Below are 26,723 nucleotides of genomic sequence, written 5' to 3'. Positions count from 1 at the left end.
TGACGCTGTGGATGTGAAGTGCTGCTGCTGATGCTGCTGGCCACAGCCAGGCCAAAAAGTTGGTTTCAGTTTGCCTTGGCTTGGCTTGGGGCCGGCGCTAGGCACTTGCACTTATCAGACCAACATGAGTGCATATGTGTGTGTGTGTGTTTGGGGAGGCGCAGTTGGAGTTTATAGGGCCGGGCAGCCCACTTACTTGCAGCAGCAGCAGAAGCAGAAGCCGCCTGCCTGCCAGGCCCTATTATTACCCGAGAGCAAATAAAGGCATATGATGGATTTGCCGGCGGCGGTAGGGGCAAGTAGGGTAGGTAGCGGGGACCGACGTCGTCATCAATATACGAGCGCAGCACATGCATTGCCTGCCGCAGCAGCAGCAGCAGCAGCAGCAACAACAGCAACAGCGGCAGCAGCAACACAAAATTCCAGAGCGCACGCGTTCTCAACTTTAGTTCTTTGCGAGTGGCCAACGCGTTCGGTCGTGGTGCGTGGTAGTCGGATGAGTAGTGAATAAACCCCGAGAAAACCGGAGTCAAATCGAAGTTATAGCAACAGCTGAAAGTCTCAAGAACCGGCGACTGCAGCTGTATTCCTTATCTACACATCCCGGTGTTTTTAGTATCTGTGTGCGCATCCCGTGTTTGATAGTCTTGCTGTGCCTTGTGCGTGCGTGTGTGTGCGTGTTGGCCAGTTGATTTCGGGCCCGTCAAACTGGGAGCGACAACCTAATCAATCAGTCACTCAATATGGCCATTTCTAAGAGCCGCGCCAGCAGCTGCTCCTCCAGAAAGAGGCTGCGTCTGCAACCGCGATCGCTGCTCTGCGTGATCGTCTTCTTCTGCCTGCTGGCATCGTGCTCGGCTCAGCCAAGTGAGTATGGAGTATGAATATAGCGAGTGTAGTGGGTATATCTCCACTGAGACACGCCACGGAGCTGTGGAACGGTATCTCCATCGCAGGCCCCATCATCGTGATTGTCGTAATCACTTGCAGTGGCTGCTGCGGTCGCATCAGGCCTTTGACTTATATACATATCTGGGGGTCTCCTGCTCGTCTTCTTCTTATTATGATGCGGTTTGGCTTTATAGCGATTTTCCTTGCCAGCTGCGCTTTTGCTTGGCATAATTCAAAACGAGCGTAATTATGCCAGAGCCGCGGAAGAGAGCCCCCATTTGCAAAGAAAAAAACACCAAACGGTGGCACTTGGGTGTCATAGTTGGTGTACTTATGGATACCACAACCCATGGCCATCGGCAGCTGCATTTCATGCTCGCCGGCAGCGTGCGAAAGTTCAATAATGTTTGGTAACAGGCCAATTGAGGCGGTCAAACACTTCAAATTGCGCGATAAGGAGAAGATATCGTTGCCCCTTTTGGGCTGGGGGATAAACTCGAGGGAGAGTTTAATGGGAATTGGGTAGCGGCAATAAAATTTCCGTAGTCTGGGGTGAACAAACCCATATCGCATTATTAAATTATCAACGGACACAGCTCGAAATTAAAGGATCATTGATCATATGGCGTGTTGCCATGCTGTGTGTTATGTGTTATGTGTTGGACATGTAATTTCTCTCACTTAAATAGCGCAAAACATAATTCCTTGGGCACACCCATCCCGAATTAAAGGAACTGACAGCTGACACTGGCCTACATCTAGCCGAATATATATGTATATCGTACATCTGTATCTACCATCTGGAACTGCAACTGCGGCAAACTGCGTAGACAAGTCGAAAAGAAAATCGATTTATGCTTGTATTTTTCCTTTAAATGTCATTTTCCTCATTTGGCCGCCTCTTTGTTTTCGTTTGTGCGGCATGCTTTGTCCCATTTTAAGACCCAAAGACAGTTTCTGCTGCTATTGTAGCTATTTGTTGTTCTTGGGCATTCGATGCGTTCCCAAGGGATTTGGAATGGAAATTGGTCATGGGCATGGGCATGGACCGACCGCCCATGCATATCTCATGCAGAGCATCTAATAATTCCGATTTTCCACGAAACGAGTTGCATCTTAGGGACAGGGATTCACTGGATGGGGGCAGGGGAATGGAATAGATGTCCCCTCATAAATAAGTCAGCTACTTTATAGGCACACAATGCGACAGGCTGGGCGGGTTGCCCGGTCTCGTTGGTTTGTTTATTTGGTTACTAATTTGGGATTCCTCGATTTGTTGCTTGGTGTCTGCTGCGTGTGTCTGGAATTTTAATCACTCCGACCTCCATCCTACTCCTCCTCCTTTCTCATCCGTCCAAGTGGCCATGCATTTTGAGTAATGGGACGCGGGCGTACATATGTACATGTGTCTCTGGAGGAGAATTCGGGTTGATCGAGTTGCGTTTGGCTACCAGGCGGGGGAATCTCGACCTGGGACCCAGTTGTGAATGAATGTGTGAGAAAATGTGCACCGATGACAGCGATGATAGCCGCCTTGATGTGGCTATGAATGGGCCGTATCGATGTTGCGGCTCATATGTACATATGTAATGGATAATATCCAGCAAGATGCCATCTATAAAGCATTAAGAATCCAACGAAAAGGCCTAATGGCACTCGTGTGGAATATGGCTGTAATATTTGTTTATTAGCGCGTTAAATGGGAGGTTTATCAATGTAGCGGTTCGTCCATTAACATCGTTCGAAAATACATTTTATTAATTTCCGCTTTTAAATGCATTCTGATATTTTTTGGGGGAAAGTTAGGGAGGAGCTCTCAATATTTTCCAAGCCTATTTCCATTTCTGGTTAAGTACTTGCGACGTGTTCTCAGTTTCTTGAGAGAAAGCCGAGCCTAGTCATCGATGTAAACTTAATTATTCAGAAAGTTCATCACGAAGTTTCGATTCACAATGCTGCAGTAATAATCATACTTTGTTTAAAGGGTCATAATTAATTTTTGTTAAAAACCAAAGATTTTTATTTAACAAATATCAAAAACCAAACGCGTGTGATAACAATTAAATGTTCGCAGAGGGAGTTGTGTTCCTTATTATATTTTAATACAATTTTTTTTTAAGAATTAAGCTGATCTGCAATATTTTACATATTATTGACATTTTACATTGAGCTTACTATTCTTCTACATCTTACATTACCATTACATGGGGTTTGTGTACTGGCTAAACAAAACAAACAACTAAAAATAAAATTTATTATAAATCTTAACTGTTTTGCACATTTTCTCGTTTTAGTCGAGTCAACCTCATTGCCTGCAGAAGTGGACGATGTGGACGGTACCACAATACTACCCATCCAGTCGGAGGAGACTTCACCAACACCAGAACCAATTATCAAAAACGAAACATCTACTGCCCATCCAGTCGTGGAACTTAAAGTAGCAGAATCTAATCCTGTAGATCCTGTTGAGGCTACTGATAATTTTGTATCGGTTTACGGCGGAAATCTGGAGCAGGATATAAAGAACGACGTGAACAGCGAGGTGGAAGATGCTCCTTCTCCGGTGGAACCAATCATCGAGGAAGTTCAAAAAGTGGCGGAAGCTGCACTTGAAAATCATGGAATCAAAAGTGAGTAATATTAACTCTTCAGTTGCAAAAAAAGTAACTAAATTTACTATTTTCGCAGTTGCGGTCCAAAGTGCTCGGGAGCCCAAAACCCTGGATGCTGAAGAGGAGTCAAAGACAATCGATGAGGATCGCTTAGAGAATAAAGATGAAGCGGAGACAGTAACGGATAACATTGCCGTTTCCAGTGAGCAGTTAGAGAGCCACATCAGACCATTACCCAGCGTGACCAGTGACCTGGTTTCCGTGATTCTTAACGAAGACAAGGCCATCACTGAGCAACCGATTACCAAAACTAACCTTCTGGCTTTGGAGCAGGAGCACGAGAAATTCGATGGTGATGAAAGTACTATAGTACCAGTATACGAGGAGCCCAAGCATCAAGTCACCAAAAAACAAGGCGTGGAGGACCCATCTCCCGTTGAAATTGCGCCTGAGGTATCTGAGGAACCACACTTTGAGCCTTCCGAGGAATCCCAGACTGTTCGCAATGAACGTAAATTTGAAGAGCACGACGACAACCTGAATGAGATCAATGAGAACACCATTGAAGGTGAGGAGGCTCCAGCCAAAACGTCCACCACGGCAGGTCCCTTGATCACCGTGGAACCCACTAAATCAGCTACCGAACGCTATGAGGAGATCGAGAAAAAGGCGGAAGATGAGGCCAAGGCGGAAATGGAGGAGCAAGTGGAGGTCAACACTCCTTCTGTAGAAGCAACTGTGGTGGCAGCGGATCCTGATGATGCACAAGATGAAATAAACGTTGCTGAAACAACAGTTGAAGCTATCACAGAAGCTGCCAAGATTGCTGAGGAGCAGGAACCCCAGGAAGATGTTTCAGTTCAACAGGAGCATCTAAAAGAACGTACAGTCCAGGCAGTTTCCGAGTCTATCCGTGAAGCAAATCTCCCCGAGGAACCAATCAAAGAAGTGATCTTTCCAAAAGGAGATGATGAATCCACGGTAGAAAGGGATAGCTCCGAATCGGATGAAAAACCAACTGAGAGAGCAATAGTGGATGACGACTCCTCGGAGGAGCAAAACGAGCCCGTTGTGGATGAGGCAAAGTCCTCTTCCGACGACAGCACCGCCACTCCGCTGGTCTCCTATCCCCCACACGATGCTGGCCAAACCTTCGATAGCAACTCAGCCGACGAGCACTCGGCCCAGCTGTCCGGAGCCACCAACTACCGGTCCACCCTGATCATAGCCCTGTGCTCCGGCACCGCAGTGATCTTCATCGTGGCCTCGCTGGTCATCTTCGTGGTTTCCTTCCAACGGCAGCACGGCACCTTGGACATTGAGATGCAGGAACAGCGTTTGGGCAAGGACATTCAGGAAGAGGACAATGTCCAGATGAAGCTGCTCGATGTGGATCTCTCGTCGCCCGTCATTCTGCCGATGGGCAACGAGGAGACCGATGAATGCCTGTAGACTCTCTCAGCACCATGATGCCAACACCATGGTGCCCTGTAAATACCATATTTATAAACTTTGAGATTTCGATAAATACTTCAGGCTGTTTCTTTGGCCGGATGTTCATTTTGGTAACTAAATTGTTGACTGAGAGCAGCTGCAAGCTAAGCAAACGAAAACTCGAATTGAAACGAAAGCATTTGCCATACTGTTTAATTTTAAATGCACTTTAGCCGCTAAGAATTTGCAAAAGTTCGACAAAAATATTTATACCTAGACTTTTTTATAGAGTTAAGCTCTTTTTTATCGTGTCTGATGGGAAGTCAGAATAAATATTTTCGATTGGTCAACGTGTGGAGTGTCTATTGGGTGGTTTTCCTAAAGTCTGTTGCATATTTTTGGGCTGAGTGAATGATCATCAAGATACACTGATTCACAAAATGTATACCAATGCTGTTCATTCATAACTTTACGCAAAGAAACCGAATCTTTTTTGTTGGATTACATATATGCCGACTATAAATTAAGAAAGATTAAAGTTCATTGAATGAAGCCTGCAGTTAGAAAAATCTTGATTTTTGCACGGCTCTTAGTTAGTTAGCTTTGGCAACATTTTGACGGAAATATTCTGCAAAAGTTATTGCCAATTTGGCATGTAGTAAAACTTAAGCCAAAAAACAATGCCATGTGTATTAACTGTGTAAGTGATGGCCAATTAGTGAAAAAGCTAGTTTTCTGAGACTAACATGGCAGTTAAGTTCCGTAGTTTAGCCTCCGAGTTACAAGATGCATGGAAACTGTTGCATTATGCATTGGAAAATATTTAATGTGTGATTGCTTTGAAGTCAGTTCCCCACCCCCTCAAGTCCCAAGATTAGACTAAAGGTCAACCAGAAATGATTTACGGCTAAGCTACATAGAAGTCAGAAGAAATTGCACCCGTACGCCTAATTGCTTGTCAGGCGTATTGATCAAAAGCTCATTTGCCACGTGGGGCATTGCGGGCGGCGCTCTTCAAAGTCGATTTTTAATTAGTTAATAACAAATGGAGAGCATGGGCGATCAGAGAGCGGCAAGATTACATACTGCTCGCTAGCAACATAATAAACAAGAGCATGCTGAACTCCCACCCGACTTCGGTCGGCACTCCCATCATTTCAAATGACGCTCCGCTTTTCATCGGAAAATCGAGTGGCTGTCGCTGTGTAAATGAGCTTAATGAGCGAAATGAAAAGGCGCTCGCTTCGTGACCGAATGAAATAAACAAAACGATTTTGAGATTAAGAGCTCGTCAATTCGGATATGTATTTGTTTACGCCGTATTATGCAAGCGCCCGCACAGTGGTCTTCGATTTCGATTTCGGTCGCTAGCCAAAGAATCAATTTAAAAGCCATAAAACACCAATTGACAGCCTCGTTTTTTCGATTCCATCGAATCGAAGAGACAATTGCTTAAGTCGAACGCCCTGGATTGGCTCACTTGGAAATCCAGCGACTCAACGACGTCATTGTCTGCTCGACTTGGCGGGCTAAAGTGAAATGCAAGCCGCTCAATGTCGCCACAAGTGCATTGTAATGGCCCCGGGATTGGGTTGCCAAACCATCCACGGACGAGCAACCACGTCCACTGTGCTGCAGGCGAGAAGAGGAGACTTTTCCCATTTTCTTCCGCACTTTTGTCTGGCGAGCGTCTAACGCCAAAGCTCCCGCTCGTGCGCCTTTCGCTCAGCTGTTCCGCTTTTCCCGCCGCATTTTCCGCCGCTTTTCCTCCTGCACCCCAAGCACTTATTTTCCCGATTAAATCGTCTATGCCTGCATGCTAGCTAGTCTAGTCTCTCTTTCCCTCTCACTCTTACTCTCGCTGTCCCTCCCCCTTACTCTCTCTCTCTCACTCGCTCTGTGGGTGTGTGCCAGCGCTTTTTCATCTGCCACACATTTCGAAAAAAACAAAATAGCAATATCAAAAAGTTTTTTCAGTTCGCTTGTTGCTTTACACGCGTGCGGTTCGCTTGGATTTGCTCCTCCCTCGGTTAGTAGTAAGAAAAAATCGAGGAAAAACGGAAGTAGTGTGTGTGTGTGCGCCTTTGAAAACCGCCAAAGGTAGATGATTCTGAATTCTGAAATTCCTCGGCTATTTCGAACGGCGGTGCAAACGCGGTGATATACGCTGCGTATACGCAACGTTGTCAACACGTCACCCATACGCGCAGTGGGCCAACCGTTATTAATGTGCAGTCTCTATTGCAAGTGCCGTGAAATATATTTCGAATTTGTTTCTGGCGCTTCGTGACGCCCAAGGTGCGCATTGGCGCAGAATTCAATTCAATTTTTGAAATCACCTCCCTACTTATAGAAAACAAAATAATCTGGCAGATCGTGTATATGCTGGCGGGGATTCTTGTATTTTTTGGTTCTTTTTTGGCAACTATGTTCTCTGTGTAAGTCAGCGGCATCTTGCCGTGACCGCCAAAGCATTGAAATCGAAATGAAATGCGGTGCATTTGAAGAAAAACAAATGAGACCACCTCGCTCCCAATTCACGAATGTTCCCCAATTAGAAATGTAAACAAAAGGCCGAATATAGCTCGTCGGCAGGTGTTGCATTCCCCCTTAAATTTGCGGGTGATTCCTTCCACTGGATGTGCTGTGATATAACCAAGATCTAAGGGCAGGCGGCCAGTTGGCACTGGATGCACATTATGGGCCCAAATCCACTCTGTCATCTTGAGACTTGGCAGCAAATGCACATGCAAATACAAATATCAAGCACTGCGATAACTAGAGCATCATCTCGTTTTGGTGCCAAAGTCAAGCGTATAATTGCCAGCCGGAGGCGGATTACAGGGACACTTGCCACTTTCACGAACATATGTACATACATGTCGATGACGAGCGCCCACAACTTGGCGAATTTGCTTAACTTTTATTTAATGTCACTATTTCCGATGCCTTTCAATGGCCTTTCGCAAGCCATATTCATTGCGGTGGCTGGATTGTACAATGTGGTTGTACTACTTGTATTTATGTGTGTGATTGAAAATAGGAATGGGATGTGGGGCGTTTGATTCGCCATATCTGTCGCCAGTGCCGAAGCAATAAAATGGCAATGCGAACAATGGTAGCAGCAACAACTTACCTCTAATAGTCGAGTAACGCCCAGGCGGCAAAATTGTTTTTCAATCGCTCAATTGAGACGACAGCGAAATGTAAACCTTCTCTTGGTCACTTCGAAATTTGTTAATGAAAATTGCTTTGGCACACAAATGGCAAAATAATGGAGAACTGCGTGTTTTATTGACAGCTATCTGCACGCGATGCAGATGCCTTCAAATGTTTCCCAATCACTTTCAATCGCTTTTGACTGCCATCTGTGCGTTTGAAAACCAGTTTAAAGTTATAGGTACTCTAAAGGGTTAGTTACAGTTACAGTTCGGAACTTGGAATCCCATCCACTTCCACAGCCACCCACGCTCTTTGGCTTTGGTTGCTCATTTGCAGCATGATTGGACTGATTCGTTTGGCTTTACGCATGGCTAATTAAGGCGGCAATTAAATGAATATTTTGTTAAGCTTCAGAACAGAAGCCCCAAACAGAATAGTTGCCAAATTGGTGTGTTCCAAAAAGGAAAATCCAATTCAAAGGCAGCCCGCGAATGGCGGAAGTTATAAATTCCTAAGCGGGCTGATATCATGGCTATTTATACAAATGTCGCCAGCAGATGAGTTATTACACCAGGGACTAGAAGTTGGTCGAACGGCGCACGGCATATCAATTAGAAGAAAGCGCCGGGCGAGGCCAACACCCTTTTAACTTTGGACTGCCACATGTATGTGGCACTCCGCAATGGACAGGCAGCTAGGTGCAACATGTGCCACGTTCCGGTCATTAACCGGAAAAGTGCATCGTTCAGACAAATGGCCATTAGAAGAGCCATCCCCATCCCCCGCCATCCCAGATCCATGGGCATTGCGCCGATCTCGCCTCTAGCTCAGATCATTAATTGCAACCATTTGATTTGTTTACTCCATAAAAGAAAAGAACAAGAATCCGCGAAAAAGCAACAATTCCAAAGTGCCGAAGGCAGGAAGAGCCGATTCGGGCAAACACAAACAAATCCCGCACTTTTGGGCCAAGATCCACGGAATACGGACTACAAACTACGGACTGCGGACTGCCGGCTAGTACATCGCGGGAAATTTTAAGTGCAAATAAAAACAATGACGACAGCCAAATGGATTTGGCGCTTGGCTCTGAGCATCTTGCTGGGTGAGTACGACCACCTATTACCATGTTATTTTTACGGCGGACCGATGCTTATTTTATGGACTTTTGATCGATTTACGGTATTTTTGGCCGGTTGTGTAAACGAATGGCGTTTCGCACATGGCCCCAGGAACTTGAATTCCTTTTACCCCGCGGCCATTTTAGCCTTCGATTAGAATACCGCGGCTTGTTGGCTACAGTGCGTCACGAAAGTATGCGATCGCCAAATGGCATAATGTTTATTTATACAAATGCCAAATCAGCTGTGTCAACTGGATGTTTGCCCGTCATTCGTATATTTCTTTTAGATCACATAAACTAGGCAGGAGTAGATGAGTATGCGGATATTAACAAGAAAATTAATTCCCAAATATTTCCACTTAAACAAACGATGAAAGATAAACAAGAAGATATATATATCTGATTTAGTCATGACGAAGATGGAATGCTCTGAACTAATTTTATTACAAATAAAAATAGATGTATTGCTTTAATTGCAAATGTTTCAAGGTCTCTTAATTAAAATTTGAATCAACAAAATGTTTATGGTAATGGAATTGTATTTAGCACACAATCTTTATACCCTTTATTACTATATTTTTGTCTCGCCTTTTCCCCGGTTGTGTCTTAATAAATCAATTGAACATATATGCTTTTCGCCTTGGTCCGTATGGCAAATACTCGCATTCGAATTTTTTCAAATTATATTCACAAAACTTTGACAAATCGTGCTTGAAAAGCTGCTCAAACTGCCGACACTCGTTCATTCACTTGTCAGCTGGCCTGGCTGTCTCCCTGCTTTGACATCCCAATCACTTCTTTGCCTTTTGGTGTTGGATTGGAAACCCACACCAAGTCGAGCAGAACTTCCATTACGCATACGCAGCGTTGACTCAACTTGGGAGGCTGTTGGCAGGTGGTCCACTCAAAGTGAAATTCAAGCGAATATTCCGCCTGTCACTACGGAGATGCTTCAGTGTCTCACTTGGGCGAATATATATATATATATATGCCACACTATATAGTAAAAATCGCGTCGCATGGCCGTTTAACGAGCGTGGGAAATTTGTCCCGGCACCGTGACGCACTTGATGCTATTTTGGTATCGCTAGTTTGGCCATTAATAAATAAGCATAACGAATTTGGCTACTAATGACAACAATTTAAATTTTATTTATCAACATCTTTTACGACTTGCAAATATTTCCTTTCATTTATTATGGCCTTCTTGGATTGTTTGCAGTCGTGAGCTTTGTGGCTGCGGAAAAGCCGACTGGCTATCATCGCGAGATTTGCCAGTACCGCAAGGGCAAACATGTGAGTTGTGGCTTTTTGGGCATATGAATATCTTTTTTTTACCCGACTGGCTATTTTCAGATCCAGCCCATGAGTGCTTATCACAATCGGCTGATGGCGATGCGCGAACAAATGCAGATTAGAGCTACGCTGCAGGGACCAGAAATCTATGGCTACATACTGCCCTCCACTGATGAACATCTTAACCAGGAGGTGGCAGCGCGAGATCAGAGATTGCGATATCTGTCCGGCTTCTCTGGAGTGCGTGCCTTTGCTGCCGTGACCAGTCACGGAGCAGCCATTTGGGTGGAGAACAGATATGCCCAGCAGGCCGATGGAGAGCTGGAGTGCGACTGGGAGATCTATCTGACCAGCGGGAATGTCTCAGTGGCCGACTGGTTGGGTAGCCATGTCCACATCGACAAGCGAGTGGGTGCCGATCCCCATCTGGTGCCACACGCCCTTTGGGTTCAGTGGGATCGAGAGCTGGAGGATAAGTTCCTTAAGCTGGTCAGAATCAATACCAATCTGGTGGATCACATTTGGGGAGATGATCGACCGGAGGTGCCCAAGAACCAGGTGATAAAGGTGCACGAGAAGCACTTCGCCGGCGAGAGTTGGCAGGACAAGGTCAAGGAGTTGAGAAGGCGACTGGCGCATCTGGGCTGCGATGCAATGGTGGTCACCTCGCTCACCGAGATTGCCTATTTGCTGAACATTCGGGGCACAGACATTCCGTATACTCCAGTGATTAAGGTGGGTTCCAGTTATTTTAACATAGCCTCTATAAGTAACAACCATTTCACCATCAGTCGTACGCCGTAATTAGTCAAAATGATATATTCTTCTATGTGGACCACTCCAAGATTAGTCTGGGCATTGACCTTCATCTGCGCACAGACTGTTTCAATGAAGATTGCGTGAAGTAAGCAGTATATATAGGTTATATCGTAGATTTGCTAATTTAAATCGTTTCAGAATTAAGGAATACAATCAGATCTGGAGTGACATTCGTACCTATGCTCAGATCTGGAAGCGCGTCCTTGTGCCTGCTCCTTGCGTACAGGATCTTGGAGCGTCGGAGGCGATATACACCTCCATGCCTGGCAAAATTGTCGTCTGGGAGATCTCGCCCATTATCTTTATGCGGGCACAGAAAAACTCCGATGAGCAGGCCGGAATGAGAAGGGCACACATCCGGGATGGCGCCGCCATTTGTGAGGCCATGAGCAACATGGAGACTAGGTTCCACACCGAACAGTGGACCGAGGAGAAGATCAAGTATGAGGTGGAGCTGTGGCGTCTGTCGCAGAAGCACGCTAAGGGCCTGTCCCTGCGAACGGTGGTGGCCTATGGAGAACACTCCGCTCTGCCCTACTACATCTCCAGCAATGTGACCAACATCGAGGTCTCCGACCAGAGTCTGCTGGTCATCGAGTCGGGGGGTCAGTATCTGGAGGGTACCACCGACGTGTCGCGCACCTTCATTTTTGGTGAGCCCACGCACGAGATGAAAAAGGCATACACAAATGTTCTGGCTGGGATTCTGCATCTGGCACAACTGAAGTTCCCGTCCGATCTGAAGCCTTCCGAGGTGGACGCCCTGGTGCGCAGCATGGTTTGGAAGGACATGACGGACTTTCCGCAGGCAACAGGTCATGGCATTGGATCCTTTGGGTCTGTGGAAGAACGTGAGTACATGTTGTCTGTTACTATATGATTTCTATTAAAAGATACTTATCTTCCACCACAGCTCCCATATCAGTTTCCTATGGTAAAAACAGCAGCTTCCACTTCAAGCAAGGCTACTTCTTCTCAAGCGGTAAGTTGTTCTGGTATATAACCAAGCCACTCAGCTTAAGCAGCTTTGTCCTGTAGAATCCGGCTACTACAAACGTGATGACTTCGGCGTTCGTCTGAAGAACGTGCTCGAGGTGGTGGACACTGGCCACACGCATCCCAGTGGAGCACGCTTCCTTGCATTCCGGGACGTCACCATGGTACCGTATGAGCCCAAACTGATCGACAGTACGCTCCTGAGTGCCGCGGAGAAGCGTCTACTGAATGAGTACAATGCCAAGATCCGGAACGATATTGGGGACGAACTGAAGCGACTGGGCAACATGCGGGCCTTCTACTGGATGATGAACCAAACGCGTCACATTCGGGAGTATCTGCCTGAGGATGAGTACCGCTCTGCGACCGGCGCAGGAAGCTGTGGTCACTCCGCGAGTCCCCTGATACTCCTGGGACTCATGGTCATCCTTTCTGCGATTATATCCTCGCGATCCTAAGGACCAGAGCTTTTAGTGTACACCGACTGTAATTATGTAGACTTAGTTAGCTATGCAAATTTTAAGAGAGAATCTGGGACTAACAAGAAAACGAACCAATCAATAACTGCAACTGTTAGTATTTTAGTAACGTCATTTGGCCCTAAGCATCCAGTTTTGATCGTATAAAGTCGCACCCTGCCACCGAATTCCCCCTTTTAGGAATAGGTATTTACTTAAACCAAATACGTAATATGAAATGTATAATATCCTTATTCGTAATCGACCAAAAATATGTTAAACCTGTTTATATTAATACGAGCATTGTCTTTATAGTTAAGAAATAACATTGTATATTTTTCTAAATATAATTTGGAAAATACGTTTTAATGGGTTTCAGTTTTCACTTAAAGCATTTGTTTCTTAAATCATGTTTATATATTTTGGAAGCTACCTATGCATATGATTGAATATAATTGTGTTAATCTTACATGCATTCTACATGTTAACTAGCATTTTACACGAAGTCTTTATGCAGCTGTTAAACTATTTGTTGCATACTTTAAAGCTTTATTAAGATGTATGATAATTCGCACTGCTGAACACTTAAGTATTTTTCAACAAATTTTTTATAAAACTTTCTTTGGGTTTTCGCCTTATAAGTTTTTACTTTTAGCCAAATTGTTATGTTGGTAGACTGTTATTTCATGCAATATTTACAATGAAATTGTGCCTTCAGTAGAAACACGTTATGTCCTGTTAGAAGAATTTTCTGTTTTGAATTTTCACGTTATGTCCTGTTAGAAGAATTTTCTGTTTTGACCCAATTATAATGATTCACGTCATCTCTTTGATTCTCCTCAAATAGCGATGCATACCACAACTTTACCAAAACTTTATCGCATGATCAAGTCAATAACCCCAATAGAACAAGTCAAAATTAATAGTAAGCTGATATAATATGGTTATGTGGCAGCATCTGCCAGTGGATCGGATTAGCACATCAGAGATTACCCAACCTACTTGTGTTCGTAATGAGACGATTTCTATAAGTTAGTTGTTATTCAACGAGGGTAATCTCCTCTTGAATTGCTTTTAAAGTGGTCCCAATGGCTGTCAAATCCAGTTCAGCACCTGGCAGCAGCAGACAGGCGACTTGGGATTGACAAAGTCCGATCTCAAATGGGTTATGGCACGCCAGGAGCCAGTCCGTTTACGGTAAATGGTGCTCCATGAGCTCATCTGTCTATGGCACATTTCAGCTTTTCAGCTAAATCCCCCAGAATCGAACTAGAACAGATCGCCTGGCCCAGTTTCTCTGGGCACAAAGGAGTTGAGATGCGTCGCCCGCTGGAAAACCTCATCTTTTGTGGGTTGCTACAGAACCTGACACTTGTTCTTACTAAGAGATTGACCCATTTTTTTGGCCCGAGCCAAATAACCAGTTTCCTATCGGATGATGCCATGGAGCTAGCCAGGCATCCCAGCTGGATGGCATGAATATGCGCGGCCAAAGTTATCGACGGCCTGGCCAAAACATGAATTAATTTGGCCCGGGTGGCTTGGAGCTGCAGACTCGACCGCAACGCCATCGTCTGTCTAACGGTTCACTCGAATATTGGCCAAAGTCAGAGATTTGCCTTGCGAATGGGCACGCGGCAATTTGGGCCACTGTCCACGCAGGTTTTTCCACTTTTCGGCACTGGAAACTGGGCCTCCAGATCGAGTCAAGGTGGACGGGCGGAGCAAATGCGACCTGACCTGCTCCAAAAAAGCGAGGATATGTTGCATGAGTGTCATGCAAATAAAAAATAGTTAACAGTAACTAGGTAAGAAATAAGTCGATTTGAGTAATGGTAATCTAAGGTGAGTCATGTAGGATTTGACTAAACTAGGTTGAAGATCGACCATCGAAACAGTTTTCTATCATTTTTTGTAGATTAAATCGAAGAGTACATTATTTAATGCCTTAATCAAAACATTGTACTTAAATTATCAACTATGTCTAGTGGTTAATAATAAGTGTGCTTAAGTCTTTTTACCATTTCCTGCTAGGAGAAATCATTTATGTAAACATTCTTCTAAAGTCCTATGCATCTTAGCGAAAGGGAAGAGTTATTTAGTTAACTTCTGTTGACTTCTGCTGACTTAAGCGTGGCAAATTGGCATCATTAGTGTCGTACTTAGGATCACCAGACGCCGCAGGTTCCGACAGCTGGCCAAACTTTTGGCTAATCCACTGCTGCCGTCAGTCGTCAGATGTCAGCACTTTTGTTTGGCCAACGGCACGCATGCGCAGAGGCCAAAACAAAACTGGCCACTGCACCGGCTACTCCACCATGCCCGTCTCTTTCTCTGCCCCTGTTGCTGTCTCTTTCGCGGCCTGTGCATCGCGAGCTCGGCTTTGGGAGCCATCAAATTGGCCAGCCGCTGTTAGTCTCGTTATTGACTTCGCGCACTCCGGTCGCTGCCTCGGCTGCTGAGTTTTCCACACCATTTTCTCGGCTGGAAAATGCAAATTACGAGCGAACGAAAGTGTTGTCGCCTACTGAAGAATAGGAACGTGACCGAGTCATTGGGAAAAGAAGCAGAATTTGTACTTTGATTGCGGGTCTGGCGAAGAAAGTTGTGCCTCTTCTATTGCACGGTTTAATCAAGAGCGACATTTAGTAATTTAAAATCCGCCAAGTGAAAAGTGATTATGTGTTAAGGAAAAGCCAATGAAGGTAAGGAATCAGTCTAAAATATTCGTATATTACTCATACGACATGTAGTCACATGATTTTGTGCTAGCCAACTATCCATCTTTTCGTTTTTGAGTGCCTTCTTCTAGCTAACAATGCAATTATTGCTATTCCTGCCAATTAAATTTCTGATTTGATCCTAATTACCCGAAGAACAAACTAAGGCAACGACATTCTCCTGGCCAAGAATGGCGCATAAAAACTGGACAAGGTGTGTGCGTTGACAAGCAATCCATATAAGCCTTGTTAGCGAAGCGGCAAACGCTTATTCGATTAGCGGGATTTACGACCACTGCAGCTGTGAGTAGCATTGGTAGCTTCTTGGGCTTCCATGCCATGGCGACGACATTCGAATCAAGATCGACAAGCCATTTTTCCTGCTAAACTCGTTCAGGTTTCCTACCTACTTGTCCGCTGGCCGCAATTGTTATCCGCGCGCGCTTCTTTCTAGGAGGGATCTCTCGGCTTTTCTAGCAATTATTTTCAGATTTTCTCCTCGGCGCTGGGGCTGCGTGACAGGTCCGCGGTTCAGAAACTGGAGCATCGATGCGCAGTTTATTTCAGCTGCGATCCGACTCGTTTCCACTTCTGAAGGTGGGTCACAGCCATAACTCCTCGACTGGATCTCCGACACTCAGACACGTCTGTTCGGCGATGGATGTGGCTATAATCGTGCGTTGAGCCATTTCCAATCACCAGTTTACCGCTATCGAACAATCTCTTGATCGGGACGCTAGAATGTGCTAATGAACCATTCTAATGCAGTACAAGATTGTACATCGATTCAATTGGCGGTCTTATAACAGTAGGCAATCCATCATGGTGTAAATATCTGTGGGACAATTAGTATATATTTTACTGAAAGGGGAGCCCTGAGAACATTTTAACTGTTTAATAATATAAAATTTAAAGTGTTTGGAACAAGGAAATGTGTGGCAACCTGTAATTGATATATCAAATCGAAGAATTTTTTCTCAGTGTTTGAGTACTAGCAATTATTGACACGCTGGGGCGTCCAGACAGTCGGTATATCCAAAAATAGAAACAATTACATTAATCCACAGGCAGAAACTAGTAGCCCTTAATTTAGGCAGCGACCTTAATGGTCAGTGGTATCGCACCCCGTAATTATGAATAGCAATAAAGAAAATCTATTTTCTCGTACTACCAAGAAGTGCAAACTTTCCCTGCGAACGCGTTAAATGACAAGAAAGCAATTATCTGGCCAAAGCCCAGAATTACGATCTAATCTCGCAGAGGAACGGCACTGGGCCACAAAGAGCACAGTTAGCCGGCAATCAGATGGTGTCAATGCGGGTACTTAATGTCCATTCCGGGCGCCCGTTGGAGGCGGAGGCGTTAACATGATCATGGGCGGAAAGCTGACCCACAAAGCACGCGCCATTTGAACTTAGCTGACCAAAGATGAGTGAGTGCCATTTAGCACCCGATTCTCGTTCTCGCACTGGTGGGAGAAGATGAAAACATCTTGAGTTGTCCAATTAAGGCGAACAAAAAACATTTCCATTAGAATTTTCGTGACCACTTACCGCTAAAGGTCCAAGTCCAGGGGCTTTGGGCCGTGAATACTGGCCATGCGGTATGCAAATGCAAATGCTTATGGCAATTTATGGCCCAGAGTTCATGAGCAGCGCCACGCGTCACGCTCTTTTGGGCAATTTCTTTGTCGGATTTCATTATCTACGGCGTAATGCACCTAACCATCTCCTCGCGGATAGGGCATTGTGCGCTAAAGTGTCCATAACGACCGGTCCGAAAGATATTAGCCTTAATTCAAAAGGAGTTTATAATACAGATGCATATGCAAACCGTTTTTGCACAATCACAGTCGACCTTCTTTGAAAATGTAAGAGTAGCTGAATTCCTTTGATTTAATATTCATAATTTACATGTGTCGACTTATCACTTTCCTAAGAAAGCCATGTGTGTACGCAAAACCAGTGACAATGTAAACAAGGAAATCCACTGATGATGGCCAATTATATAAACCGAGTGTTTAACATATTAATGAGCAGCTTAGGATGTGAAATCCACACTACTTGCGGTCAGTGGTCGTGATCTTGGTCAAGTCACGTAGCCAGATCGTAAAGCAAAGTGTCCAAGTGCTACTGCCAATTTGACAAAGGGGCTTTAAAACGCGCGAAATTAATTTCTTTTTAACCACCCCCCGCTGGCATCAAAATCGAAATCAAACCGCTCCAGCTCGTGAAAAGTGAATCGCTATTGTTGCACGGATGAGTGAGAGTGGGTCGGACGGGCGTTGAAAGGGGCGGGAAATGGCGTAATGAGTAGCACAATGTGACAATTGTCGTGTACTTTTCAAGACTCATTTCGGCGGACGCGGCATCGTGACGCAACTGCCAGCCGGCTGGCTAATGAATGAATGGAGCCTCATGGAGCTGGCAGCTTGGAGCTTGAAGCTCGGAGTGGGGAAGAAATGTATCCCAGCCGGGGCCACGATTCTACAAAGAAAGTCTCGCAGAGCGATTATGTCTGGGCCTTAAGTCTAAGGGAAAGTCATGAGACTTTAATTGCGCAATGTTTTTGTGCAAATGATTTGAATAATTTGCAGAACCTGTCCACCAAGTACACTGCGGGAAAAGTTCTCCACCAGGCCGCGAACTGTTGCTCGTGCTCGGACTTTATGGCCAATCTATTGGATTAGTTGTCTGCTCGCATTTTCTCTCACTGCCTGCGCATGTCAGATACGCAATGCTGGGCACAAGACGAGCGCGAAGGAATCAAGCGTATCTCTCGGAGCACCTAACTCCCAACCTGCAACTTCCAACCAATTCCAGCACAACCCTCCGGTTGTATCCACACTATCTGTATCTTCAAGCTTCGTCGGGCTGGCGCTGAGCAGAAAAAAATATACGACTAATTTCTGAAATAGCTGCAAGAAACTCAAGAAACCTTAAAACAGACACCGAAACTACGAATAACTACGGCTAAAACACAGCCTGGTAAATTGAATAGAGAAAGTGATGATCACGGTAGTATGATGTTATTTGTTAAATAAATCACATCACCCATCAACACCACCCCCGCCACTGCGTGCAGTTAACGGCTTTAGCTGCCAAATGAAAATTCTCTCTTAAAAGTAAAAGCTGGTGACGCACAAAGGAAAATTCTACCATTTATTTATTTAAGTGGACAGAACCCGTTGAAAGCGAAAATGAAAAAGGGGCAGGTTCGTGTACAGGTTCTTTGAATTGAAAACAAAGTTGAATTTTTGTATCTTATTTAACTGCCTTTTTCATGTGACATCCGTTGAAAACGAAACCAGGCACAAGTTGAAGTTGGCCCTTTGGCCCTTCAGGGTCCAGAAAACCCATAAAACCCAGAGCTTTTTGGCCATACTCTGAACAACAAAGGGCCAAATTAAATCGCTTTGCATTTTTTTCGTTTTGTCTCAAATGGACCACATTTAATTACTTGTTACTGTTAGCTCATGAATAAACCGAAAACGTTGTCAACACTCGAGAAACAAACAACGCAGCCGATCAAAGGCCATCAAAATTAAAATCTCGTATGGAAAATGGAAAGTTTGATGCAAACGTAGATATAGATTTTTACGACGGCTGGCTCAAAAGTGTTTTATTAGTGAAATGGAAACGGACTTTTAATTGAAATCATCTTGAATGAAGAGCGGTGGTAATGTGTTGATTTCATTTCGGTGGCCAAAGATCATAAAATGCATCATGCATGCATGCATCGCCCCTTTTAATGACACTATCTACGAAGCATAGCAGCTCTTTTGTTTATTCTAACTTGCAGTTTAAAATGCAAATCTAAAATCAAGCCTGTAATGCCTGTTTGCATGCATATGAATTATTACGCTTATTAACCGAAACTATTCTTCTGCTCGGCGAGTATTCACATTCTTGGCCAAGCCATTCTCAATTTCCAACTGCGCCCAGGCGATTTCAGCTCGGCACAGAGTGAAAAATTAAATGCATTTTACGATGGAGCGAAAGAGGCCGCGGGCAGCTCCAATTATCGTAAGACTTGACCACGGTCATTGATTTCGAAAATGCCTTCACTGCTGCAGCCCGCCGCTCACCCTTCCCCTGGCCGCATCCAACTATCCAGCTATCCATGCGCTCCATCTGGCCCCGGAATCCCCTAATCCGTCACAGCTTCTGCGCTTGCGCAAATGGCAAAACCCACCGGGCCACCGGCGTTTGGAAGACCCACTCGAAGTCGCGACACCACTGGGGTTTAATTGCAATTTGCCCGCGGTTCGGGCCAATTGCCAATGCTAGTTTAAGCCCTCAATGGTGCATTGCCCAAAATTGACTTTGCGACATTCACATCGGTGGTATGCAAATGCTGAGCCGCACACATAATGCTCCAATATTGGGCAAGTGATTGTGGCATTTGTCCCCTCTCTCTCTCTCTGTCTGTCGCCCGTCATTTTGGCCAAAAGAAAAACAGTTTGGCCATTTATTTAGCCATCATATATTCCATATTCCGCGATACACAAAAGCATTCTCATTGTGCTCCTACTGCCCACTTGCGCCAGAGATGATATTGTTGTTATTATGGGCCGCTCTTTCTTTTCTTTCTCTGCCACTGGCTCTTTTGCTTTCAGCTTATGGCCAACAACTTCGACGTTTTGAGCCCGTTTTAGTCGCCGTGTGGCATTCAACGAACTCGGACGGATTTAGCCCGGCTTCGGAGCCCAGTTACAGCACCTGGATTGCTGATGCGGATTACCAAAAGCTAGACCAGTATTTGAACGGATTGGGCCGCGTTTTTTACGAGTGACGATGTGGTGCAGTGGAGTTGAAGTTCAATAAGGCACAAGTAAATGGCATTTCGAATTGGCTCATTCGAGTGTGTGTGTGTGTGTTACTGTGTGGCATTTGCTAATTACCGCGAATATTTCTGCAGTGAAAGTATCTCATAGATGCAGCTCGAATACCAGTCCGTAGTGCGTGGCTGCAAATAGCAACCAGCATTTTTCCGATAAAACAATCGCATTTCATTGGGCAATTTATCAGCCGAAACAGTGTAAAAACTTAAAACGTAAAACTGGAAAACTCGAATCATAAATATATTATTAACAACGATTTTGCAATACCTTTTCCTACTCGTGGATTATATGGCCAAACGGTTTTGGGGGCCTGTTTCTTAATCTAATAAAACTAAAGTCTGTTGGTTTTTGGTTTTGCTTGCAGCTAATTAATGAGCCGGCTCCAGTGCGATGATTGAATGATGGCCCCAGTTGAGCACGCCATGCAAATGCAACACCTTCGACGGGCATCCTACAGTGTGCCTAATATCTCATACCCAGTGCGATTCGCTAACATGTTGGGAATTAACGTTCATTGCGCCTAAACGGATTGCATTCACCGCTAATTGCTCACAAATTGCTAGCTCCGCCGCCGCCCAAATAAACCAAACAAAGAGATCAAGTTAAAAACAAATAATAACAAGTCAGTGAAACAGTGAAAATTTGCATCCGCAGCTGAGGCATTCCGCGAGTGTTTAGCACGTCCTGCCCACCAGGAAGGAGGAGGATGGTCACCTGCAAGGTGGACTCCCAGACCGCGGTGGCTGTGCCCAAAATGAACTCGGTCCGGACGCGTGGAAAGCCCCCCGCCGCCGGCAGCAACAGCAATAGCAACTCCTCCGGCTTTCGGCTCCTGGACGGCGACCAGCTCGAAAACAATTCGAGTGTCAGCCGCAACTCGATCTACAAACTGAAGATCGATCTCATGTTTGACGATTCCAGGTGAGTTACGGATATGATGATTTCGGTCACAGTTGCGGGGTGAAATTTGGTAATTGGTAGCAAATTGCCTGGGGAGGTGTGTTTTGGTGGGCCATTAGCCTCGCTCTCCATCTCCAAGCAAAACAAATCAATTAGCCTCTCATTTCCCCAGCTGACCACCCAACACTTTCGTTCTCGAAAACGCGACTCACCAGATGCAGAGATACAGATACAAAAACTAGTTTCAAGAGATATTTCGTTTACCGTTTGGCATTTCCATAACCAACATAAAACTACAGTTAGTTCCAAAATTAAAAACTACATTGTCCGATGGAGCAGATTCCCAAATCCAAAGTGGGGCCATCCAAAGATAGAGCGACACTTGCTCTTTGAATAAACAAATATTCATCGGCGACACATATTCGCCGGCGAACGAACTACTAAATTGATTGAGAAAGAAAACCAAGAGCTCCCCCTCCCCCATCACCACTCATCATCATCTCCATCTTCATTCCCATTCAAAACTTGGAGACGTTCTATGGAAATAAGCATTTCCGATTTTATGTCAGCTAGCGGTAAACAGAATGGCTCGAATTGGGAACACCTTAAGCTGCATTCGGTGTTCGGCACTTGGTCATCGGCCTCCAAGACGCCTCTATCCCGGCAACCTCTCTTCGTAGTTGGCCATTCCATGGTTCTCGGGCTCTGACCTGGTCAGCAGGATGTGGCCAATTCGGCTTCCAGCCAACAAGTTCACAGATAGCTGACACTCGGACTCAAACTCCGCGGCGCTTCGAATATGCTAATCTCGGCTTTTGCGTTAATCAGTCAAACTTTCACAAAAATGGAACCGTTTTCTCGATTCAAGCACTAAACGTGTTGACTGGAGAACGGCAATAAAATAAGAAGCGAAATCCATAAACTTTTCAATCTGATCGATGATCTAGATGACATTCTAACTTATGAGTTTTTGGGGAAAATTATGTCAAATACTTGTCCTTCGACTAATAGAATCAAAAGTTATTGATATTGGCTATCAATCTAGTTTGGAATGAATGATTCGATTACCTTTTACCTTTCAATAAAAATTCATAAAATTACCCTTTACTTACTCCCTAACCAGATCCATGCGAAGCAGCCGCCTTGACGATCCCCGTGGATCGCATCGCACCCGCTCCATCATCATGTATGGGCGCAGTGAGTTGGCCAGCACCTCGGGCGACACGCCGCGCTCCCTGAGCAGCTTCCTGCAGGACAACCAGCAGGCAATGGGTCAGGGTCAGGGGCAGTCAGCCAAGGTGCTGGCCGAGGCGGCCAAGAAGGACGTGCAGCGGATCAGCAACAGTGTGCAGGCCCAGATCGAGCAGCTGTTCACGGACGTGGCCAAGGATGCGACCAGCAGCTTCGATGTCACCTGCCTGGGTTCGCTGCCACTGAAGGACAAGGTGACCAGTCTGCAGGGTCTGCAGGAGCCACTGCGTCAGCTGTACCTCAGTGAGGTGACCAAGAAGGTATGCATGTCTTCAAATTATCCGTCCAACCGGCAATTATATCCTGATTTCAATCAACAGAAGCTCAACTCCGGATCGCTGGATATCTGTGCCACCGGACTGAGAGTGAAGATCAGCGCTCTGGCCATCTCAAATGGAGCGGCTGCTCCGGAGGAGAACGAGGCCCTTATAACGCCCTTCCACAATATTGCCGTGTGGTCGGCGGTGAAGTTCGTCATATCCGACGACGATGGTGGTGCCGCCTTTCTGCCCCTGATCACCGATCCAGAGAATATCGACAAGACTGCCCTGTTCCAGCCACTCAGGTGAGATATCGTTATAGGTTCTTTGGAGCACTAATTCTGGACCATATGATACATTTACTTAAAATACTATTTTATATATAACATTTACAGCTCCAGCGAGCAGCTGGCGGTGGAGCACAGCATCCATGTGCACGCGCCCATTTTCGCGGTGGTAATGCGGTCGGCCAGTTCGCCCAAGGTGCTCGAGTGCCATGGTTTTATCTGCAAGAGCACAGAGGACGCTATCGTGATCGCCGCCACGCTCTACCAGAGTCTGATGGCCCACGTGAGCAGCAGTTCGCGGCGGAGCACCCAGCGGAGGGCACCGCGTCAGCAAAACGGAGTAAGCTGCATCAGCATCGCCAGCAGCTCGGCATTGGCCAGCTCGAACTACCTCTCACGGTCGCAGATTGTGCCCAGTGCCTCTGGACGTCGCAGCTCCTTCCGGGGCAGTGCCGGTGGAGCTCCATCCCGTTCCGGTCGGAAGAAGCGGGTGTCCAATAGCTCTTTAAGCTCACACAGTAATGTCATCAACGAAACGGCAGAGTTGGAAACATCGACGGAGGAGCGCAGGCGCAAATCCCACAAGTCTAAGCGGGCTCCTCCGGTTCCCTCCACCGTTCCTGGTTTGGGTAACCACAGAAGCGGCGGAGGAGGAGGACCATCGCAAAGTGGCAGTATAGTGTGTGGCAATGGTCATGTGACCCGGCTGCATCAAAGCGCTCATCACGGCAAGAAGTCTTCGGTGGGTTCGGAACTATCTGCCACTGTCGACGTGGCACCAGCCAACGGGGACATCCTCACGCGTGTGGCCATTCCCAGATCCGGAAGCTTTCTCAACACCGGAGGACTGACGCGCTACAAGTCGCGGGCGGCGAGACGCCATTCGGGCAAACTCGGCGGCGGAGGCGGCGGCGGAGGAGGGTGAGTATTGTCACCGGTCCGGTGGTCGGATGCAACTGGCGCACTGCACCACTGCATCTGGCCCATGGGCACGGGCGGCAAACTTTTTGCAATATGGGGGAGAAGGTTTGGTCTGGTTGATTGGCATCGCTTGAATTGTGCTTCTAGTTCCCCACTTGGTTTCAGCGAACTGTTTAACGAATTTCGCCTGCACGAGAACCTGCACTCGCTGGACGACATCCTGTACGCCATCATCGACGCGGACGGCATGTCCTTCAACGATCTGAAGCCCATCTACAAGGAGTTCCTGCTGAAGCTAGCGGTCACACTGACCCAGGACGAGCTCTTCCAGCGCTCCAAGAATATCATGAGGCGGCAGAAGAAAAAGAAGCAGAAGCGCAAGGCTAGTGTTAATGGATCACAGGTGGGTCTCCTTTTCTGAACTTTGAATGGTCCAAGTAATACATCATGCATCTTATAGAAGAAGGCAAAGACGAGTTTTTTCGGCACAAAGAGTTTGAAGAAGGTGCTCCAACTGGGCCAATTTCGCTCGTGCCGCGTCAAGTTGGCCAAGCCGACGGTGAAGGAGTCCACGCTGGACAGCAAGGGCAAGCCCAGGATCAGTGAGCCCATCATCATCGGACCGCCCATCAACCACAGCCACGCCCAGCAGCAGCACCAGCGGAATAGGGCGGCCACCAGCGGCTCCGATGTCTCCGTGGTGCGGAACGAACACACCCAAGGACTCAATCGAAACAGCAGCAGTGGGTACGTTTCCGCCATTAGGTACTACATATTTTACTATCTATTTAAAAAAGGACTTCATGAAAATCTGGACTTCCTACTCTAATCCCAGTGTTTTCGATTGCAACTAACTCATTGTTTATATCCTCCAGATACGTGTCCTGCTCGGAGTGCAGCTATGACTCCGAGTCCTGCGCCTGCGCCTCCGCCGATCGCTGCTACTGCAGCCTGCGCACGGAGCACCTGAACCACAAGCTGCGCCAGAAGAACGAACGTACCATGGCCCTGGCCTCACCCACGCGAAAGACCGCGAACGGAGCTGTCCTGCCAACCAATGCAGCTGGAACTGCAGCCAACAACCGGCACTCGTTGATCTCCTGCCGCTCGGACGACAAGTGCTACTGCTCCATGGTGGAGGAGGAGCCGGCCAGCTCGATGGAACGCGACTCGGCCAACAACTCGCACACGGAAACCACTACATCCTGTGACTCCGACAGCTGTGTGAGCGCCAGCAAGTGCTACTGCAAGCGAACCCATCGTCGCCAGCGATCCGCGGCGGCCGCAGCCATCAGCGAGGATTCCCTGTCGCAGCAGCAGCGCAAATCCCGCCCAAGCAACGCAGGAGCAGGAGGGGCACGCAAGGGAAAGTCTGCGGAGAAGTTGGGCCTGGACTATGAGCTCTTTAGCATCAGCGGAAGCGGTCAACCGGTGCAACCGCACGAGGCATTGAGCGTGAAGAAGAGCGTTGAGGCGGCAGCGGTCTTTGCGGACATGAAGCTCAGCCAGACGACGGACATTAAGAGCCTGTGCCCACCGAAGGGTCCGGGATCGAGGATTGGCAATGGTAGCTGCCGATCGTACGCCTCCTCCAGAAGGTCCTCGTACCGCACCCGCGAATCCTTCAGCACGGATCGTTTGGGCGGAGGTCTCCCACCGCCCATGCCTCTGGGCAAGGGCATGGGTTTGGCGGGCGGAGGAAGTGCCGACAATCTGCTCGCGAATCTAAAGGCCATTGAGGCCAAGGCCGCCTCCATACGCAGCAGCGCCAGCAGGAGCCGCATGGGCAGCTATCAGTCGATGCGCGCGGTCAGCGCCTCGTTAGAGGATTCGCTGGGTTACTTGCCATAGACCAGGATGAGGGATCCGACACTAGAAGCTGGTTCTGATAAGATGTACATAGTTCATAAGCTTATATTTAAAGTAAATACTCTACTCCATCGAACGGCTTATGTTTCCCAAGACGATTTTCAAACCTACCGTATAAACGAGAAATTATCTTGGGAAACGTAATCATCATTAGCTTTAAGTACCTCCTATAGAAAATTCAGTGAGACTTTATCTCTAAGATCGTATCCGTAGAAATGAAGGTGCAATATAATGACCAATCTTTTGGACACAGAAGAGTTCCAATTATTTAAAGCAGTGCAATATTTATAATACTATTTTAAATAAAAGCATATATACTCAACAAGGAATCTTAGTCTTTGGTTTACGTAAGTCCCGGATGATTCCGCAGTATTCAATACTATCTCAAAAATAGTAACCAGTGATTTTGGGAAATTCAAGGAAAATATATAACTCATTGAGCTTATGCAATGTAAAGTGAATACTAATTAGAGCAGACCTTTTGTAGTTTTTAAACTATATTTTGTTAAATATATATGGACAAATATAATAGTGTTTCATTGACGCAAGAATTGGATTGGAACTAAAAGGATCTAATAATATCTGCACATTTCAAAGGTATAACAGATTACAGATTTCACTGTAAGCTGACGCTGACTTGCTTAGTTATTTGCTTCGTCATTCTATTTTGACCAGGGGATGCGATCGCTGACTCCTAATCAAAACCGGAGGGTCAGGGTCAGGAGCAAGTCACAAAAGCGAAAGCCCGTCACGTTCCGTCGGGAACAGATGTTGAAGCTCTAGCTGTCATTCCGCCCATGGGTCAAACGTCAAGTGGGCGGAACTGATAAGATTACGAAGTGCTATGTGGACGACGTCGGCACTTTGTGGGAGCGCCAGCT

General features: G+C 46.3%; 3 protein-coding genes across 8 annotated transcripts; all 3 read left to right on the top strand.

The window, feature by feature from the left end:
* The first annotated feature begins 440 nt into the window (after positions 1-440).
* LOC6606632 (immunoglobulin A1 protease) lies at positions 441-5,283 on the top strand. The gene is made up of 3 exons (XM_002031397.2): positions 441-867; positions 3,186-3,521; positions 3,580-5,283. Exons 1-3 carry the CDS (start codon positions 744-746, stop codon positions 4,953-4,955), a joined length of 1,836 nt encoding a protein of 611 aa, XP_002031433.1. The 5' UTR covers positions 441-743; the 3' UTR covers positions 4,956-5,283.
* Positions 5,284-6,884: 1,601 nt separating this feature from the next.
* Positions 6,885-13,160, top strand: LOC6606631 (xaa-Pro aminopeptidase 2). 2 transcript variants are annotated; one of them, XM_002031396.2, is made up of 8 exons: positions 6,885-6,966; positions 8,972-9,204; positions 10,445-10,518; positions 10,579-11,253; positions 11,310-11,422; positions 11,476-12,188; positions 12,251-12,319; positions 12,376-13,160. In XM_002031396.2, the coding sequence occupies exons 2-8, from the start codon at positions 9,156-9,158 to the stop codon at positions 12,789-12,791; spliced, it is 2,109 nt and encodes a 702-aa protein (XP_002031432.1). In that variant the 5' UTR covers positions 6,885-6,966; positions 8,972-9,155; the 3' UTR covers positions 12,792-13,160. The 2 variants fall into 2 exon arrangements, with proteins under 2 accessions (XP_002031432.1, XP_032577981.1); XM_032722090.1 differs by lacking the exon at positions 6,885-6,966 and adding an exon at positions 7,021-7,037.
* Positions 13,161-15,248: 2,088 nt separating this feature from the next.
* LOC6606630 lies at positions 15,249-26,358 on the top strand. Of its 5 annotated transcripts, none has more exons than XM_032721233.1 (8): positions 15,249-15,496; positions 20,719-21,275; positions 22,378-22,765; positions 22,826-23,070; positions 23,161-23,973; positions 24,079-24,376; positions 24,434-24,720; positions 24,849-26,358. In XM_032721233.1, the coding sequence occupies exons 2-8, from the start codon at positions 21,061-21,063 to the stop codon at positions 25,822-25,824; spliced, it is 3,222 nt and encodes a 1,073-aa protein (XP_032577124.1). In that variant the 5' UTR covers positions 15,249-15,496; positions 20,719-21,060; the 3' UTR covers positions 25,825-26,358. The 5 variants fall into 5 exon arrangements, with proteins under 5 accessions (XP_032577124.1, XP_002031431.1, XP_032577125.1 ...); XM_002031395.2 differs by lacking the exon at positions 15,249-15,496 and adding an exon at positions 20,186-20,344 and having other exon boundaries at positions 24,139-24,376; XM_032721234.1 differs by lacking the exon at positions 15,249-15,496 and adding an exon at positions 20,186-20,344 and having other exon boundaries at positions 24,121-24,376.
* The last annotated feature ends 365 nt before the right edge of the window (positions 26,359-26,723 follow it).

This window comes from Drosophila sechellia, chromosome 3R (genome assembly GCF_004382195.2).
Source record: "Drosophila sechellia strain sech25 chromosome 3R, ASM438219v1, whole genome shotgun sequence".
Lineage (NCBI taxonomy): Eukaryota > Metazoa > Arthropoda > Insecta > Diptera > Drosophilidae > Drosophila > Drosophila sechellia.
Note: the sequence above shows the minus strand (reverse complement) of the source record. Positions and strands in the feature narration are given on the sequence as shown.